General features: G+C 28.0%; 4 protein-coding genes across 5 annotated transcripts; 1 reads left to right on the top strand and 3 right to left on the bottom strand.

Moving 5' to 3' along the window:
• Nucleotides 1-84: 84 nt before the first annotated feature.
• LOC130904235 (cold shock domain-containing protein CG9705) lies at nucleotides 85-858 on the top strand. Its single transcript, XM_057816878.1, has 4 exons — nucleotides 85-262; nucleotides 319-441; nucleotides 491-634; nucleotides 748-858. Exons 1-4 carry the CDS (start codon nucleotides 180-182, stop codon nucleotides 776-778), a joined length of 381 nt encoding a protein of 126 aa, XP_057672861.1. The 5' UTR covers nucleotides 85-179; the 3' UTR covers nucleotides 779-858.
• Nucleotides 859-4213: 3355 nt separating this feature from the next.
• Nucleotides 4214-6139, bottom strand: LOC130903882 (uncharacterized). The gene is made up of 2 exons (XM_057816244.1): nucleotides 6050-6139; nucleotides 4214-5575 (listed from the first exon to the last, which is right to left on the bottom strand). Exons 1-2 carry the CDS (start codon nucleotides 6137-6139, stop codon nucleotides 4214-4216), a joined length of 1452 nt encoding a protein of 483 aa, XP_057672227.1.
• Nucleotides 6140-7268: 1129 nt separating this feature from the next.
• LOC130903484 (uncharacterized) lies at nucleotides 7269-8374 on the bottom strand. The gene is made up of 3 exons (XM_057815602.1): nucleotides 8290-8374; nucleotides 7880-8119; nucleotides 7269-7819 (listed from the first exon to the last, which is right to left on the bottom strand). Exons 2-3 carry the CDS (start codon nucleotides 8070-8072, stop codon nucleotides 7635-7637), a joined length of 378 nt encoding a protein of 125 aa, XP_057671585.1. The 5' UTR covers nucleotides 8073-8119; nucleotides 8290-8374; the 3' UTR covers nucleotides 7269-7634.
• Nucleotides 8375-8463: 89 nt separating this feature from the next.
• On the bottom strand, nucleotides 8464-10258 carry LOC130903483 (uncharacterized). 2 transcript variants are annotated; one of them, XM_057815599.1, is made up of 8 exons: nucleotides 10042-10258; nucleotides 9916-9981; nucleotides 9748-9861; nucleotides 9595-9642; nucleotides 9271-9318; nucleotides 8937-8984; nucleotides 8800-8883; nucleotides 8464-8708 (listed from the first exon to the last, which is right to left on the bottom strand). In XM_057815599.1, the coding sequence occupies exons 1-8, from the start codon at nucleotides 10096-10098 to the stop codon at nucleotides 8640-8642; spliced, it is 534 nt and encodes a 177-aa protein (XP_057671582.1). In that variant the 5' UTR covers nucleotides 10099-10258; the 3' UTR covers nucleotides 8464-8639. The 2 variants fall into 2 exon arrangements, with proteins under 2 accessions (XP_057671582.1, XP_057671584.1); XM_057815601.1 differs by having other exon boundaries at nucleotides 9748-9849; nucleotides 10042-10202.
• Between the last annotated feature and the right edge of the window lie 10122 nt (nucleotides 10259-20380).

The following is a 20380-nucleotide window of genomic DNA, read 5'->3' as shown; positions in this document are numbered from 1 at the left end:
TTATAAAAACATTCGATTGATATAAATTTATATAGTTTATACTTTTGGAAAATATCGAATAATTTATTGAACGCAGCTGACTTATGTCAACGTACTATTGTGTCAAATTTTATTATACAATTTATTTTCCAAGTTTTTAATAGTGTTTTATCTATTTTAATAAATAATTTTTGAAAAGTATGTCAGGAGGTGACGGAAAACCACCAATGTCTTATTTAATTCCCAGTCCTATAATAACGAAAAGAACAAGAACACCATCAGTGTAAGTAAAAGTGTGATAACATTAAATCAATTAATTGTAAATTAGAAAAATTCTAGTTCCGAACGAATTGTTAAATCTAAAACACTACATGGGACGATAAAGGAGTTTTGCCGTGAGAAAGGACATGGTTTCATAAGTCAAGAAGACGGATCTGGCGATATATTCGTACACGTTTCTGAGTAAGTCATTAATACTGTTATTTTATAAAACTATTAAAAATATTTTCAGCATTGAAGATGAATACGTTCCATTACCAGGGGATCGCGTGAAGTTTCAATTGTGCCCGATACCGCCGAAATTTGAAAAATTCCAAGCGGTTCACGTGCATATTGTAGATCTTAAACCTGAGGTACACAGAAAATGGGACAATCTGTAGGTATCTTTTTCTACTTTTTATATCTACAAACTTTGATGTAAATTTAATTTTTTTTATTTTAAAATAAACATCCTCGAGTAATTTAAGAATTTTTGATTGTTTTTTTAAGTTTTTCTCACATCAATTGGGGTACAAGATAGTCTAGAAATAGTGATTATGATACATTTGTATGGAATTTTTTCATTTTTACGAGGACAATAAAATTTTCAGTCAAAACTAACTATTGTGCTTTTAATTCATTATAAATATCATTAACCTTGTTTTATTTCAGTCAGTATTGTAATTATATACATTTTATACACATTTTTCATAGATAAATATACAAAATTGAGGTAATACAATTTTTTAAAATAATAGATTTGTAGAATATACAAACTTTTTAATCCTCTATGTGATTTTGTTAGTAATTTTAGTTAATTAATGTATTATGATGGTAAATGTCGTAAATATATATTTCAGAAGAATTGAATTGTGTTTTTTTCCTTAATAAATTTTTAATCAAAACAATTTATTATTTTTTCTATAAAAACCTCGAAAATTAACGTAAATCAAGTTACTTTTCAACAGTTTCCTAAAAACTGTGGATTTTCCAAACAATTTGGCTACATTGTTTTACTCTACAATCGAATATTTGAGAGATTTTTAAAAAGTGGTTTAAACAATATAAGTACCTTTAATCGTTGGTGTTGACAAACAAGATAAATCATAAAGAAAAACCTAAAAAAGGCGCAAGGAGTAAAAAGATGAAGAAAATACATCTAATTAGATACAAAATGTTTTTAAATTAACATCACATTTAATTTTTCGGTTTAAACCTCCCGCTAAAACTCATACCAATATGGCGGTACACTGAAGTCAGTATGTCAAACTTGTAAATAGTTTTCTATGACTTTACGTCAAACGAGCGTCAGCTAACAAATGACATTCATGAATTTTTTAGAATGTTGACTAATTGGTGATGTTTATTATTCCAAATTTCCATTCAAATTTATATATATTACTACTAAAAACTATTCATTTAACAAGAAACTGATTCTTAATATTCCAAAGATTTGTTCTAATTATATTCCCTTAAACTCCATACTACTTTTTAGTTCCGGCAACATCGCTCAAATGTCTAACATCAACCAATCATAAAAAACATTGAAAACTTTTTGATTCTAAAATCAGCTAGGGGAATATACAGTCGTGCAAGATCGTTTTGACGTTAATCGCTTCGGATGTTTTTTTTTCATTCTCGTCCAAAGTAGCAAACATTTTTTATAACTCTGCTATAAGATAGTTCTCATTACAAATTGATTAATTTTTGATTTAAACACCTTACTTTGTTACAGATGGAAATATAATCAACATTTATTATAGGTCATTTCCAGTAACATGATTCGAATCGTCGGCCACATTGTTGTGGTGTGAAAACAAAAAATTTCTCATTTTTTTATACAGTATTGATTGTTTCTAGCGGTTTTTGAATGAAATAAATAGTTGTGACAAAAAAAACAATTAAAACCATTATTTTAATGTAAAATAACGCGATATTTTCCCACAAGACAATTTGTCAGCTGGTTGTAACGTCATTGCAAAATGACATATTCATAAGTTCAATAGAAATAATGAATTTATAATGAGAAATATATCCAAATATATCAAAATAAGTTGTAGGATTAATTCAAAACAAAAAATTGTTATTTTAAAATTAACCGGCAGAACAAAATTTATTTTTAATATCGATCATTTTTATTTATTATATCTGGCAACCTCGCGCTGTCATGTAGCGAATATTGAACGAGCAGACATATTTTATCCTATGAGGATAATTTGGTACATTTTTTTTCTTATTTCTATAAATTGATATGAAAATAAGTATTATTTATCATTTTATGTTTCTTAACATAAATTTCAATAATTTTTTTTAAATAATTAGTATATTTTAAAGGTAATGTTAACATATATTTTCTATGTTTAGATAAAAATTCTAATTTTTCAAATCAATCAATTAGAACTATGATATATATATATATATATATATATATATATATATATATATATATATATATATATATATATATAAATATAAACATTATTACGTCCGTACAAAAGTCATACACTGTTGCGTCCTCAAGAAAACCAAGAGTTAACCATGATCTTATTGTGTATACTGGTTTACCAATGAAGTAGATGGATAGGACTATATGTAGATAATTGATATTCACAATTTTCAAATATACAAATTTTCATTCATTCTACAACAATGCTGCTTCCTTATAACAAGTAACTTTGTCAGCTCCATATAATGACTACACCATACATTGCTGCATCCGTGCGGTGTTGTCAAACCGCCAGGACGCAATAATATACTATCATTAAATATCACATGAAATGTATATAATCTTAAAAGAGTTTCCTTGTAGAAATATATCTCTGAGTTTAAGAATATGGAAAAGACAATGTAAAATACGCAATAACTCTAATAATTAGCTACTGGTATACACTTTTTCCGACTCAAAAAAATGGAAAGCATGTGGGGATTGATCAGGTATGCCTCTAAAATATACCTCCAGAGGAAAGTGATAACTATACTTGTGAAACATCGCAATCCAACAATAACCATAAATCGTGCAAAGTCAATTGTTACCAACTTTTTGATCGTATTTTAAAGAGAATAGCCAGGAGGAAATGGATTGACCAAATCGAAAATATGGATATTGATAAAGAGAAAACAGAAATTGAGACAATAGCTAGGGACAGAAAGGGAACAGTACAAATAAATCATGAAGCTAAATTTATACCAGTTTTATTGATTTTTTAAAATATAATAGAAATCCTTTATATGCACTATAAACTCTATTTTCTGCTTTTAGTATAATAATTTGGAACAAATACTTTGATTTTTAGCCAATCTTTGTTTAGAATTTTTTCATATTTTGTTTTCAGATCTTCACATTCGAATCTTTTAGGGCGCTTCTTAGTTTTAATATGATCTTTAAAATAGTTTAGTGTGACTTTTTTTTGGTCATCTGTCCAAGGAACCAGTTTACGAGTTTTTTTCTTTTTAGTCCCTGCAACAGGTTTCCCATCAACGTTGTTTGTTGGAACAAAATCTTGAGCAGATGGCTTTGACGTATCTAACAGTTCCCTTATTATTGGATTTTCATCCTCGTCACTATCATTATCAGAGTCTCGGTCACTTAGAAGATTTTTTTCCATATCAATGTTTATTTCATCAATAGATTTTCCTTTATATTGATCTGCTCCGCCTTTTTCCATTACCATCAACAGTTTAGATATCTTCGCCGTTTGATAAACATCATCGGGTAGTCGATAGGAATTTCTGTGAACACCACTTGTGTGTCCCATAAATGTCGCCAACTGTTCTATTTCCCCATCTGATAAGTTGAATAATTGCGATAAAGTTGCAAGATGTTTGCGCAGTCGGGTTGACGTAATTGATGATGGGTTTTGTGCTCCACATAATTTAGCATGTTTGGCTAACACTTTATAACCTATCAAATGTGAATTTGAATTCGCCATTGCGAAAAGATATGGGTTATTCATGGTCACAAAATGGTGTCTAACTTCTAACATTTTTTTGATATTGTCTTGTATGTCAGATTATTAAATGCTTGAATTATATCAGACTTTTTTTGATATTGCTGATGGTCGATATCATCTTCTATGATATATTTCATATCCTCAGCTCCTTTAATTAGGACTCTTAAAGATTCTCCAGATAAGTCGATGAGATGATTCCTTAATAAACGCAAATCACTGGCAAGAGGTACAATGGTTACTTTGTTCCATTTGTTAAGATTAAGGTTGTAACTGGCATGTGAAGAAATCTCACAACTCCAATTAGTTTCAAAAAGACGAATCAACGTTTTCAAGTCCGCCTCTATTTCCGCAGTAGATAAAGTGGTACCTTTATTTTTAGTGTAAATATCGCAACACTGTTTCAAAGACGTAACAATATTCATGGCGAAAGTTGGAGACAGATAAACATCTCGTTCCGAATCATATTTAGCAATTCGTTTTGTGGCTTCCACGAAAATGTCGAAATACTTTGGCTTCAAAGCTGAAATGAATGTGGTTATGGATGGATCCAACTTTCTTATTTCCAAAAGGAATTTAGAAAGTTCTCTCATTTTGCGTGATGTTACGTAAATAAAATGTTTTTCACGGTGCGTTTTTAAGTACTTAGCTCCGAACTCGCAAATAAGTGGATCTTTTTGAGCTTCCAAAGACAACTTGTCCGCTCTCATATGCGGGAATTCCTCTTTCAGTCGTTGATCTACTTTGGCATTATGGAATAGTTTTAACTGTTTGCTATTTTGAGAGCTACCAGAATCTCTCTTTACACATTTTTTCTTATGTCTGTATAAAAGTTTCGAGGAAAAATATCCTAAACAGTTGTTACAAGGTACTTTATCTCTCTCTGGTACATAACCCTCCCTAACAGGCTTAAAACAAGTGCCACCGTCGGCCAAATAATTTCCCTTTCTTCTAAGGTCATTGAATAGCTCTTTTCTTTCTTTACTTTTAACGGGCTTTGCTAAAATTCTTGCTACATCTATTTCGTTTGAATGGTTCCGTATCACATGGCGGCCGAAATTTAGAACCTTAGTTTCGCAATAATAACAATGATCCGGTTTTCTCTTATATGGTGTTTTAATTGGTTTTGTACAACTTAAAGTACTCGGTAACCTTGAATTGTTACATAAATCTTGGTCTTTATCCATCGTTTTAATAGTAATCAACTGTCTACTGCTTGAAGTATTCGGTACATTTAAATCGTATTCGTTATCTTTAGCTGTATCATACACTCCAATAGAGGGCGAATTAACATAATCAGTAGTAATCTTCATCTGGGTTGAGCTTTTGTTTATATTAGGTTTCTTAGTCTTCTTCGGTGCTGGATTCTCATCAACATCTGAGCAGCTATCCTGCGAAAAAAATGTAACGTGAATTATCTCGTGAACCAATTAGGTGATAAATGTATAAGAATTTCTAAAACTAGAAAGAATTTAGTGAATAGCTATTTAAGTTCTTAGTGCCATAATAAGTGTTTTATAGTACGCGTCTGGAAGTTTGCCGAACGAGCTGTATGCTAATTCTCTTACCAGACAAAAGTACTATAAAACAAGAATATGCCATGTATAATATACAAGGTTTTATCTTCGATCCCTCACCGCAATTTCGATCGACTATTTCTGCAATTTTTTATAATCACTAAGAACAAAAGTAATACTAGTTTTTCTAAAACCCCTTAACAAAGTAGAATTCGACGCTTTCAAATCCCAACACAAAGTAAACGTTTTCCGGGAAATCAGTATGGGCCTGGATATTTATCTACTCACAGGCAAGGTCCAAAACCTATATTCACAATTTAATGAAAATGGAAAAAAAATTTTACTTACTTCGTCACTACTAGGACAATATAGAGAATCTTCACTTGACGAAGCATTAAAAGGATCTTCCGGTGTACATGGAGATGACTCTGTATTCATTTGAATTTTATCATATTCAAATATTTTGTTTGAGGTAATATTCAGTTCTGACTAAAATATAAAAAGCAAAAAAACGTTTGGATAATGGAGAAATTATTAGTTTTGTTTGGGAATACAAAATACAAAATGAAGGAGAAGGCGTTTTACCTATTTTGAATTTGAAAAATATTTGTAGAAAAATTAACACATGACAACATGTTTTTCAGTAGCTACAAAATTAAATTAAATTGCAAAATTTCAAAACTATCACTTTTACTCACTAAAAGACAATGAGTGACAATACCAATAATTATTAGTAATTGGAGGTAACTGAAAATTTTTATAAAGACAAAAGTCATAAGAAAATCACGAATGTAATAATTTCATATATATTATAAAAATACTTACCTTCTTCAGTATCAAAACTCAAGTTACTGAATATTTTATCAATGCGCCTTGTCATATTAGCACACTGGAAGCAACAATGTCTTAGAATAACACGATCTCACAAGCACAAGAAACGTTAAAACACAATATTTTGGGTCTAAAAATAGAGAGCAGTGTTGCCATATCTCGGACGCAACAACATATTACGTTTCTAAAATATATACTTAAGTGTGTATACAATATTTGGTACTCTGCCGGAAAATCAATGAACTAACAATATACATTTTCATCCATATTAGTAATATTATTGCGTCCAATTCCAAATAGAAAATCCAATAAAATCATAGAGAGATCACTAGATGACGTTGAGTTTTATAAAGAAATAGAAATGTAGGAACCTTTGTTGACTGTTCTTGTTAATATTTTTCACAAACGTTGGCAAAAATCCACAAAAACATGGATTGACATTGTTGCGTCCGATATTCGGACGCAATAATTCGAAGGAAGCAATAGTGTATGTGTTTGGGATGTTTATGGACGCAACAATGATAGAAGTTTATATATATATATATATATATATATATATACATATATGACATAAATAGGTCACAATATTTAACTCGAGAATTTTTATCAGTTTTCCAGTACAAAAAAAATGTTATATAGTAGTAATTTCAGCCGAAAGTACAGGGACGGCTGTAGGTTTTAACGGTAACCAATTTGTAATTATTGTTATTGGGACTTGGGAAAATGAAACAAAATACTTAATTCACATCTTTATTAAAAAATTTTAGTGAAAAATTGAAAAAACAAATTTAAAATGGACGGAATAATAATTGAGATTCAATATAAAATCAGATCTATAATTGAAAATAGTATAAAATTATTATTTATTATTATTACTAAGGCTGCCTTGTAAAGGCACTTGTTATACATTAAACTCATTATTCAAGCAATAGAAATTTCTTGTTCATATGCACGAACCCCATACTGATAAACTTTTCTATCAGGTAAAGCAGTATGGCGAGTTTTACATATTACAGGGCCCCATTTCAACATCACCATAATCACCCCCACTATAAGAAACAATGTAAGTGCGCAAGTTGCAGGCCAATACAAATGAAACATTTTAAATGTCGCTTTCCCGTTTTTGCAATTCCAAATACTGTGAAGGCAATTTTGGGGAAGTAGCCGGTTGATGTTCTGAATAATACACAATTGGTTTTTGAATTTCGATACCTTGAAGTTCTGTGTAGTCTAATGATGGTTGTTGATGAGGCGTAGACGTCCAAAGAGATACGATCCAACGATTACCTAACAAAAATATTTCTAATATATTCATCCACACTCACAAATAGGTCATTATTAGTTTACCTGTATATCTGTCTTGCCAATAAGCGGAATGTCGTGAACAGCACCCTAATACAACGTTGAGTAATATTAGAATCAGTACAATTATCGAGCAGATTGTAACAGTGATATAAAATGGGGTGAAATCTCCGTATTCGGGTTTTTTGAAGTATTTGCTGTTTAAATATTCGTATCTGTGATCAAGAATTGAAGACATGGCAAGTCATCTAAACTTTTTGTAGTTGAAACTTTTCCAAATTATATCTGAAATATTTGGAAATTATCTAATTATAATTTTTATAAATCAGATTAAGATTATGAATTAATCGAGGGTTATTAGTTAATTATAATTAATCAAATATATTCATTAAGAATATATTAATATACAAATAATAACACAATCTATTATTAAACATAATAATAAAAATACTTACGTATACAACTTAGTTCACACCTTTTTTACAATGAAAATAAACAAGCAGCTGTCAATAATGTCAATTGTCATTAGTTCAATAGATAAATTATAACTGAAAAGAGGCACCTAATCTTTTAATTATTATTTGTTTGTCTATTGGTATTTAGGAGATTGAGTTAAAAAAAAGAAGATAGACAGGACCGAACTTTTTTTATTCTTAATATTGATTATTTAATCGTATATAAGTGAAGTAGATTTTAAAATATAAATATAAGACAAACAATCATTGATTTAAAATCATATTATTATTCTATAAGGAACCATTATCTGAAAACATCAAGAACTAACTTTATAATATAATTTATTTGTTTATGAGTGTTTAACTACGATTTTTGGTAAAGCTGGCGGGTTACCGGGGCAATTACATGCTGAATTAGCCTAAAATGTGTAAAAAATTACGTGAAAAAATAATCAAATATCGATTAAATACAAATAAATCTGTATGTATAACTAAAAATTTTAAACTCACTTTGAAATTTGGATAATATTGCTTTCCAACTGTTGTTTGAAATGTTGTTGATGATTTTACTGTACTCGAGGGACAGCCAAGGGTCTGTAGGACAAAATTAATGTTGGAATCAGTTATAAAATGTTACTATCACTTACTCTCAAATCAGGAGCAGATTTCGTCGAGTTAAATGATGGAGCAAATGTCTAAAAAATATTTTTTAATGAGCAGCGTCTACAACATTTCAGAAAAATGGTATTTTTATTAATATAACACAAAAAAAAATGAATCTTGGATGAAAAATGACTTGTTTTAAATGTTGAAATTCTATTTACGGGTTTAATTTTTTTACAAAACAATTTGGGAGCGTCTATAAACAACATATTACAATCCTTTTGGGTAACCTCCCCCTCTTGGCCTAGCTAAGTACTTTATAGACGTTTCCTTTGTAGATTAATTGATATATTTTCATCGCAATAGAAAAATACTTACTGATGTAGATGAAGCATTAGACGAAACGTGATTTGCTTTATCATTTTTCTAAAAAACAAATTTGAATTTCTTAAAAATCCGATTGTATACAAACCATTTTTACATCATGAAGGGATTTTAAGATTAATTATGAAGCCGATATAAAAAAAGAGCAAGTACAGCTCTGTAAATATAACAACATGTAATAATGTAGAGAAATATAATTGACATAAATGATTTTTTATAGTTCGTTATGCAGCTACAAAGAATTACGTGTATGTTAAATTAATTTTTTAATATTTATAAATCGTCTTACGAAAAAGAAGAAAAATAACTTCTACTCACAGATAAGTTTGTATAAGATCTTGAACCTGTTGTATTTTTTGATATAATCTGTAAAAAATTACAAGAAACAATGTGTTTATATCGAATGAATGTAAATTTAGTAGTAGTGCTCGTTAATTTCGATTTTTTTCATATTTGAATAATCTATCTTACTTTTAATGAAGGGGGATTTTTAATTGCGTTAGATTTTATGCTCCTGTTAGATGAAGTATTTACATTCCCGCCGTATCCATGATCAATGTTTTTAATGGATACCTGGAAATTTAACTGATTCAAAATTACGAATACAGATTATCGTACGATAATTAATTAGTTACGTACGTGTGATTCGAAAATTTTTGGGTGAAATTGAGACGATTTCAAAGTAATCACTGCTTCACTAACAAACTACAATGTAATAATAGAAAATATATAAATAAATTTATTTTAAAATGCTTTTTTACTCACCTGAGGCGTTTTCGATACCCCGCATTTTGATTGGCAACTCATAATATATAATTTCATCAACTTTAAATAGATGTTAAAACTTTTTAAAATCAAACTTGCCAGAAATTTACCGATTCCGAAATAATATCAATTTTTTGAGCTATAAAAAAAACTAGTTTCTCATTTGATACAAAAAGCAGTTTTAATTTGAAAAATTAAATCAAACAAACTGTATCATAAAAAAATCTCGTCATGCATGTTACCTATATCGTGACCTGTATTTCTTACGTGTATTGTGTGTTGTATATACTACTGCTATAAAATTGAATCAGTGAACGAACTATTATTTGAATTAAAGAGAAAAAAAAGTTTTTATTCTTTTAATTTTTTTAATCATAAACTACATCGGGTTATTTATGGAATAATACATCTCACAAATGGCCTCCACGGATTTACAAACTTATTCGCATAAATGTGGCTGAATTTCGTTGATGCAACTTTGAATCTCCTCCTTTAATGCACGCTTGGTTGTTGGCATTGTTGGCGTAGACTAGTGATTTCAAATAACCCTATAAAAAGAGAACTAATTTGTTGTAGTGATTAGACGATTATTTTGTTTGAGAAAACTAAAAATACTTTTCTTAATTGAACAAAACAATACGGTTTTATATCAAAGAAAAACAATGTCTCTTTATATGCGTGTTCGTTCTTCTGCTTTCGTTCCACCTGCCATCTAGCGAGTATCTTCAGAGATTCTTGAGTAGCATTGAAATCATACGTCGCCTACTATTAGGCAACCAAAGTGGACAGGATTTGAATAAAATTAGGCCGAATCACTAAGTACCAATTCTGATCACCGAAACGTATCATGCAGTAATTGAAATGTTTCATGTAGCACCGTCGTGTTGAAACCACGCCCTCGTTAATTTTCTTCACAGTAAAAGACTATTTTGTATGATGTTCTATATCCATTTTTACTAACCCTAAACTGTCAGCTGTCGATTCGTTTTTTTTCTAGGATCGTCAACATTTTACTTTATAAATGGCGGCAAATTTTAATCTTACGTTAATTTTTGGACACCTTTTAGTTATCGTCTCGATAAATACCAAATTTAATGACCTAATATACTAATGATTCATCATTAGAAAAACAATGAGTACATTATTAATGACGAAACGCGGTTCTTTTGTCTTCTTAGCAGTAGTCGGGGCTCTGTATAATGCCGGCGTTAATAATCTAGTGCATCAAAGTTATTACGAACGTAACGCAGACCTTGAAACAAACCCATCTTACAAATAATTTCATAATATTCACATTAACATATCACGTATTTTAAATGTTCATGAAAATTAATCTATATAGAACAGTACCATATTATACAGGGTGAGTTATAAGGAACTTTGCATATTTTTATCGTTATTGAGGCTACTAAAATGTGTTAAATCTTGCGTAAGCTTAGAAATTCCAGGACCGGCTTTGGAAAAATTAAATTAGGGATTCGTATTGAATATTACAAACTGTATAATTTCTTTTTTACTGCTATAAGTGATTTTTGTAATATATAAATGACGAAAGAAAACGACGTTCAATTTTTGGTGAACGGTCAAAATTTCAGAAAAAGAAAAAAAAGTTTTTAGAAAAATGTCAAAAATTTTTATAGAATCTGTTATTTTTTTCGAAAACCAGTTTTTTGAAAATGTGGAGATTTCTTAAGAAGCCCTCAGAAATTTTCAGGCGTAATTAGATTTTGAGGAATTTCTAGAAAAACGCCATTAATTTTTAGAAAATGTCAGAAATGTAAAAAAAAGCTTCTGGATTTTCATAACAAGGCAAATTTCTGAAAATAAATGTCCAAAAGTAAAGAAATGGCGTCGTTATTTTTCGAAAATCTACTGAAATTTTTGAAAAATAAAAATTTATTTTTGGAAATTCATATTTTTAAAAAAACGACCGAAATTTTTAGAAAATATCAAATTATACAGGGTGCAATATCAAATACGAATCCTTGAATAAATCTTTCCAAAGCCAGTACTGGAATTTCTAATTATAGTTAAATACCAGTCGAAAGCTGGATCGCAAGAAGAAGATTTATCGGTTTCTAGTATAGTACCTTCATTATATTCTCCCCGAGGGGCACTACATATGGTAAAAGTATGCAAAATTCCTTTTGACTCACCCTGTATTATAGAATTGTCGAATAAATTTGTGATTTATCGCTCGATTGACCATGAGTTTTTGAATTTGGGTATTTGATTAATAAGATAATTTAGTTTATTTTGACGCTTCAAACGGTTCTTATAATTATTAATATAACACCCCGGTGTCTTATTAGTTATCACGAATACATTTCATTTAATTACAACACAAATTATTATCGATAATTTAGCTGGAAGTTTGGTATTTCTAACAGCATTCGAGAAATATTAATTTCGTTTTAAGCAAGGTAAACCACCATCGCCAACACCGAAATCAATCATCTATATGATCCTATTCATTATACTTGTGCATCCTGATGTCATTTACAGTCATAGAATATTGTTTTCTTAATTTATTATTTAGTAGAAAAAAACGATGTCTTTATCTTTTCGTAAAATATTCACGTAGTTTGAAAGTAATTGTCTAAGTAAATTATCTAAATCTATTTAAATTGTCATGTTCCTAAATGAGTTTTGTATATATCTACATTGTTGTCATGTCTACTATTTTTTTTATAAAAGTAAGAAATTAATACATCGAAATAGCTATAATTCTTTATTTATTTTCCTTTATATTCAAGATATGAACATACAATAAACAAAACTATTCTATTTGAAAATTATTATTAGATAACCTATAAATTATTAATACATTAATCGAAATATCATTAGATTATATTAAATTTATATGAAAACAAAAAGTTTGACATCAGTGTATTTAAACGATACCATTTTAGGCGATTATTCGCGTTGTTTCTTCACTTTTATATTAATATTGATTTATCATCTCGGGTTAACGAGACAGTGGCGTTACATATTTTAATTAGTTTCTACGAAAGCGTACATTTATTTATATCATTAGAACGTACAGTTTCTGATATTTACCATTCATGTAAAATAAATGAACCTTAGTTATTCTGTATTAATTTGCGAACTATGCAATAAACTCAATTATCCAATTATTTTACAACATAATAAAGTATGTTCTTATTTTTAACAAAGGTTACCTGTCCGAAATGATGTAAATCAATGGAGATGAGAAGATTATTCAATATAATTTGTATTCAGTAGTTGATGTTTATAACAATATTGAGTAATAATTGTTATTTTTAGAAATAATAATAACTTTTCAACTAATTTCGTTCGACCTAAATTTCATGATACAATTCGATTTTTTTTACTTGATTTTAATAAAAATACATCTTAATACGTCGGCGAAAACAATTAATTAAATAGTAATAATATACGAGGTATATCAACATTACGTTACGTTATTGAAGCGAGTACATAACCTTGAAACTTTTTTTTTCTTATGGTATCATCCCTGGTTCAGTTTCTGTTACGTATTTCTCAATTAGTCCCGCTTTTTAAATAAACAAAAAAGCTGAACCACCTGAAGCGATTCTAACAAATTTATTTCTTTATTTAAATTTATGATTTTCCTTCGACATCGAGGGAATTTGTTCGCTAGAGGGTAATTACTATATACCATTGAAATCCAATACCATTATTAATTACTATAATGTAATTAAATATGAATTATGGGCCTAAAAACTATTATATCTTATTCGTTTTGAATTTGTCTATTTTATTTGTTTATATTAAATATTTCATTATTATCCTCAAGTGTTTTTCAATGTGGTTACCATTGCATCAGCAAACATAATACTAATTTGAAAATAACTATTTTTTCGAAATTATATAATCAGCGCCGCTACTGGAAGGTACGTAAGCAGTCAAATGGCGCGTTAACAAAAAGGCGCTAAATCTTGGTAGTATATTCCCTCCACATATAGAAATAATTTCACAGTGTTTTAAAAAACTAATTTAATACTAGTAGTTGTGTTTTTAAAATAATTAGAATTAGTGAAGTGGTTTAAATAATTAAGTTAATATGTTTATAATAAAAAAGAAGAAGAAACAACGATAAATAATTTTGTAAGTAATCATTTATTATTTTCAACGATTATATTCCTTAATAGACGAACTTTTTTTTAACAAATTCACGATGTAATTCCAATTTAAATAAATTCTTATTGATCTTAAATATTTTCTAGTAGCAATAAAATTTAATAATATGTTTCTGGTAGATTAATTATTTTCAAGACGTGTAATGTGTTCTTCATATCCGCGATTGCATACTTATACAAATAACACCCAATAATGAAGTCACAGTCTATATGGTAACACACTAATTATTTACGTGACCTTATGCAAACACCTCTTATGAGTTGAAATGTCTTCGGATATAAATCTTGTGAGGATTGCCAACTACAGACAAAATAATAGATGGTTATTATAGTTTATTAAAAAATTAAATTAAATTCGTAAAAATGGTAAGGTTAGACACCTTTCAAGGTTCACAAAACAATTTTTAGTAAAGTATATAGAGTTTCTCATTCCGATTGTCAATATATTTTAGGTTAGAATTGAGATCTTCACCTAAAAATTCACTTTTACTTTCATTATATGAAGTAAAAATGCATCTCGTAATACTATATTATATTTATAATACTCGCAATTCAAATTAACATAGTACTCAATCTCTTTATTATTCCTAACGAATATTTTCAACTAAATTGCTTTTTATATTTTTGTTACAATCAAAAACGATTCCCATAACCTTCTATATAATTAATGATATAGGTTCGGACTTTCATTGGAATCTTAAGACAAAACCGGAGGTACAAAATCTAGGTTAGGTTAGATAATATCAGAAGACAGTTAATGTCAAAACAACATGAACAAATAAAGATAATTCGCCAAAGATGTAAAAAAACTGCGTTTTGTTACGATTTATAATAAATCCAAATGAAGAAAATTAATATAATGCTTTATTTAATTAGATCTAGATTATTTGTACAACAATTTATATCATTCAGGTTATTGTACTACTGATTTAGTTCAGCTTCTTTTTTTCAATTGTTCCACAGAACTACTTTTAAATCGCAATGCTTACATTAGTATTGGAGATAATTTTTTAAATATTAGCAATAAAGATTAGTGCGAAAATAATTATACTAAAATAACAATAAATAATTTCAATAATCTATGAAGTAAATTTGACATTGGCTACAACGCATTTAGTTAAATTTCTTTTTAAGCAATTGGTATTACTGAACTTCTATTTGACTTCTATCAATAAAAAACTATTGTCATGATCAATGATAGAATAACAGCGTTGCCAAGAGTTGTTACATAAATTCCTATATAATAGTAGTCATTCTTAATTCTTAAACAACTAGTTTATATTGCGTACGTTTTTACGACTATATTTTTTATCTCCTAACCTTAGATTTTAGACCAAGAATTGTTAAAAAAAATACGAGGGCTGCTCGATAGATTCACCTGAAGACATTGTTTCAATTAACAGGAATGGTATAAGAATATTACGAGGGCTGTTCGATAGGTTCACTTGAAGAGGGAATATTCGTATTTACTGTGCTATTTTTCGTAAAATTTTCACGTATGTCTTTCATTAGATTATTTGAAAATAATGATGATAATTATTGAGAAGTATTAAAGGTTACATTACATTGCCGAGGAACAAAAAATAGTTCTAATACATTTTCAAGGATGGTAATAATGATTTTATGTTGAAATTGTTGGATATCAGTCGGTAATCAATTTTGTAATACCTTCGTGAGGGATATGGGAATCATATAAAGAATTTTATTATCTATTTTTTATTATTTCTAATAAAATTAATTGTCAAAGCAAAAATTACAATATGAAAAATGTTTCTCTGTACCAAAATCCTCATCAACTGTGCCTAAAATCGTACTCAATTGACATATGAATAAATTAAGTTCTATTTATAAACGATCTTTAATTTACTGAACGCACCTCGTATAAAGTTATAATAAAAAATCCGCCACGTCATTTTTTCTGTTATATTGAATTACATAAGTCAAAAGAAGGTGCACTAAGAACGAACCTCCAGATGATTCTCGACATTTAGATGGAAAAGTGTATTACATTTTCAAGGATATTGATTCAGGACAATCACTAGATCTGCATTCGATTCACTATTATCAATGTTTAGAGAATGTAATCGATATTAAGCTATAACTCTAAAAATACCCTGTATATATATATATATATATATATATATATATATATATATATATATATATACAAAAACTATATGGAAGACCCTGTATCTTTAAGAAAACTTGATTATTTATAATTATTATCATTGATAGTATTTTTAGTTCTTATTGAATTGAAATAATCCTTATTTTAATGAACATCCTTGGTTTCTGACTGTTTAAAGGATATATTCCAAAGTGTGTGAACTGCAAGTCATCTTAAAAACGTGTATTCAATAAAAAAAATTATTTATCAAGTATAGGATGAGTTTGATATCATTCAGATAACGTATATTAATAATCCAACGATGAAAAGTGGAATTCTTTTGCTTAATACCCTTTTTAAACGCCTAGAAAGTCAAATGGGACATAACATAACCTCATATTTGGAAAAGATATCGAAATATTTGAATTATTGTAACATAAAGACATTTTACAATTAATCTAATGATTAATATTCTACATTGTGTTTTTTTACACAAATTTGACGGTAAAATTAAATCATTATAGTTTTGTGTATACGGGTTTTTTACGAAAAACATTCAGACTAAACGTATACAGTTGTGTAAACTGCAGAATGAATTAAGTACAAAATTATTATTAAATATTTGTTTTTGAAAAATAAACTTGAGCACGGAAATCAAAGATGATTCGAATAATCTAGATCTACTGAAAATGAGCTTCGTTCAAAAACAAGATGATGTAGTCCAGTGTTTCTTAACATAAAAATGTAGTTGTACTACAAATTTTCAGATCGAACGTTTATTTCCCAGAGAAACATTGTTTAAATGAATTTTAGGTTGAAAATTTATTAGACAATCTTCGTACTAGTACTTACAAATATAGTTAGTACCTATCGAAGTGATTTAAACCTGAACCTTGACATTTACAGAATAAATTAGTACCTAACACGAGAATTGTTTTATTTTTCGTTTCTTAAAATTTAAACTATAATTTCCTTATTAAATTTATACCAAGTAATTCAAGGCCCAAGTATAAATTTGTTGTTCTGACGCAACAGTGAAAATGAAATTTTTGAGAATTAACTGAAATTCCAGTATTATTATAGTCCAGTGAACAACGTTAAAAATATGGATTTGCCTGAAATTTTAGAATTTGATTTCTATTTACCCCTAACTTTACAATCTAGGGATTCAAAATGGTACCAATCAAACGCTACTATAAACTTTGAAACGTCATATTTCGGTTAATTCTGAAGTTAGAAAAAAATTAAGAAAATCAAAATTTTTACTAAAAAAAAACTAACTTTTTGTTCTGTGGTAATTTTAAAGTATCTTTTACATTTTTCGAATTATTTTTAATAAAAGATAATTTTTTTTAAAATTAATTTTCTTTCAGAATCGAGCTCTCTAAACCATTCAAACTTCTTGATCCTATCATTTGAATTCAAGTAATTTTCGAATTTATAATATTTTATTTCAATTAGGGTGGAAATACCAAGGATAGAAATGACGTTTTTTCCATGAAATATTATTTTCGTCGTAACTCTTTTATTTTATATATTAAAAAGTCCTATATAATCTCATTTGAATGATTTTTTTGAAATCTCTGAAAAAGATTCAATACATTTTTTTCGTAAAATTGACCGTTTTTGAGTTAATTTGAAAAATCAATTATTTTTTCAATTACGAATAAGTTAATTGATTTTTCGAGAAAACCCCGTAGAATAATTTGTGCTTAGAATACTTTTTTGATCGAATTCCACGGTTAGTTTCAACAAAAAACCACCCTCAGAGTAAAAGCACAAACCGGCATAGGGTAGATTTTACTTTTTGAGGTATTTACAACCCACTGTTAAAAATTCAAGTAAATCGATGGAAATTTGAAGTAAAAACTGTTTTTCACTGGACTAATATCACGAATCGACTGTTCACCATGAGCTTTCTCTTGTTTATATGATTCCAATCGAATATTTCGAACCGAATATGAATTTTGCACGCTAAAAACATTTTTTTCTGAAAATATACTTAATTTTGTTTGAAAATAACACGTGGGTATTGCGTGAACACGATAAATATCGAATAGCCACGACAAAAAATTAACGAAATATAGAAATCAATGAACCCCATTACGAATAATAGCAATATGCATCAGTTTTAATTTAGTCACAATAATTAATTCAGGGATAGTTCTAATTGATGGGTATCACTATATAATGATGCAATAATCTTCACAAATTGACGTTACATAAATATTATTAATATTTAAAAAAAATATCAGTAGGTTGATTGGAGTGCAATACGAATTTTTCGATAATAATATTACTCTTCGCAGACCTACCTAGTATGTTATAAATAATTCAACAAATACGTTACCATCGACCAATCAATTAATAAATCTGACCTTCCTGAGAAAACAATGGAATTTATCGTACAGGGACGTACTAGATACAAACGATAAAAATATGAATAATAATTTTTTTTAGTGTAGGTTATTTCTTTTGTAATACGAGACAACAAAGCTATAAAATAATTATTATCGAGCATCTATTAAAAAAGTTAATTTAGCTGTTTTAAAAACTTGAAGAGAATGGAGAATATTTTGTTAAAAAGACGACAAAACATTTGATTCGATTTCAGAAAGAATAAAAGAGCAGTCGTGAATGTTATTTAGTGTTATTTCGACAAATCGGGTCGTTAAAATGATCGAAAATGCTAAATATTTGTCTATGTTTTCTTCAAAGTATCAAATTCAATAAATTACGACACTGTTGATATGTGATTTTTAATTTTAAGACCCTGTATATCAGAAAGATTATTTTTTTTTTAGATGGATTGACCTTATGAACTTAATATTTGTATTTTTTTTAATATGATATTTTAAATAAGCGCTACCTTTTTTCACAAGGAATTTTAATATAAACTATCTATTTATAAATTCCAAAGTTGTACAGCTTGTAATGAATATTACTAGTTTTAAGAATTAACTATACCTTTTTTTTTCATTTAATACGTAATAACATAATTATATCTTGCAAAATCTTTTTTTTCCGAATCTCAAAGTAGTCGAAGTTTTAATATTCAACGTTACCTTTTTTTACATATCACTTAGTATCATAATTATTTCATTCTAATCGTTTGTCCCGATTGTATTAAAAATCATCTATAAACTTTGGAAAAATAAATTAATAATTTTTGATCATTCTATGATAATATTTTCATTATTTTCGTATTTCAATACTTTAAAAGGGTCTTTTAATTTAATTTAAACCGCTTTTTGTTCTGAATATTTGTAATTTTAACATTTACCGTTACCTTTTTTTATATAACGCATAGTAACATAATCATCAATCAAACAATCGTAAATTTTTTGCCATGAATGTTTTGAAAGTATCAGATAACGTTGAATTAATAATTTTTGATGATTTCATTATAATTTTATTGAACTGTAATCTTCAAAATTAACCCTTACTTTTTTTTTGAAAGTCTACATTTTTTAGTTGTATATATTTATAGTCTCAACATTTGGCGTTACCTTTTGTACAGCTATTTATTATACTTATTCGAAGATTTAACATTTGACGTTACCTTTTTTAACATATCACTTAGTAACATAATTATTTCTTGCTAATCGTTTATCCCGAATGTATTAAAAATCATCTATAAACTTTGGAAAGGTAATTTTTGATCATTCTTTGATATTTTGATTATTTTGCCGTAGTTCAATACTTCCAAAGGGCCTTTTATTTAATTTAAGTTTTTTTTAAAGTTATACCGCTTTTTGTTCGAAATAATAGTAGTTTCAACATTTAGCGTTACCTTTTTTTATATAACACATAGTAACATAATCATCAATCAATTAATCGTAAAATTTTTACCATGAATGTTTGGAAAATTATTAGGAAAGGTGAATTGATAATTTTTGATGATTCAATTATCATTTTTTTGAAATATAATCATTATAATTTCTTTTTATTATCTGTAAAGCTTTTAGCCTAGTTAGACATTTTTAATATTTAGTATTACCTTTCTTATAATAACAAATAGTAACCATATGGATATCTCGTAGAATGTTTTCAATGAATGTTTTAAAAGTATCATGAAAGGTAAATT

Source organism: Diorhabda carinulata, chromosome 2 (genome assembly GCF_026250575.1).
Source record: "Diorhabda carinulata isolate Delta chromosome 2, icDioCari1.1, whole genome shotgun sequence".
NCBI classification, from domain to species: Eukaryota; Metazoa; Arthropoda; class Insecta; order Coleoptera; family Chrysomelidae; genus Diorhabda; species Diorhabda carinulata.
The sequence above is the reverse complement of the archived record's forward strand: the minus strand, read 5'-3'. Positions and strand labels throughout refer to the sequence as shown.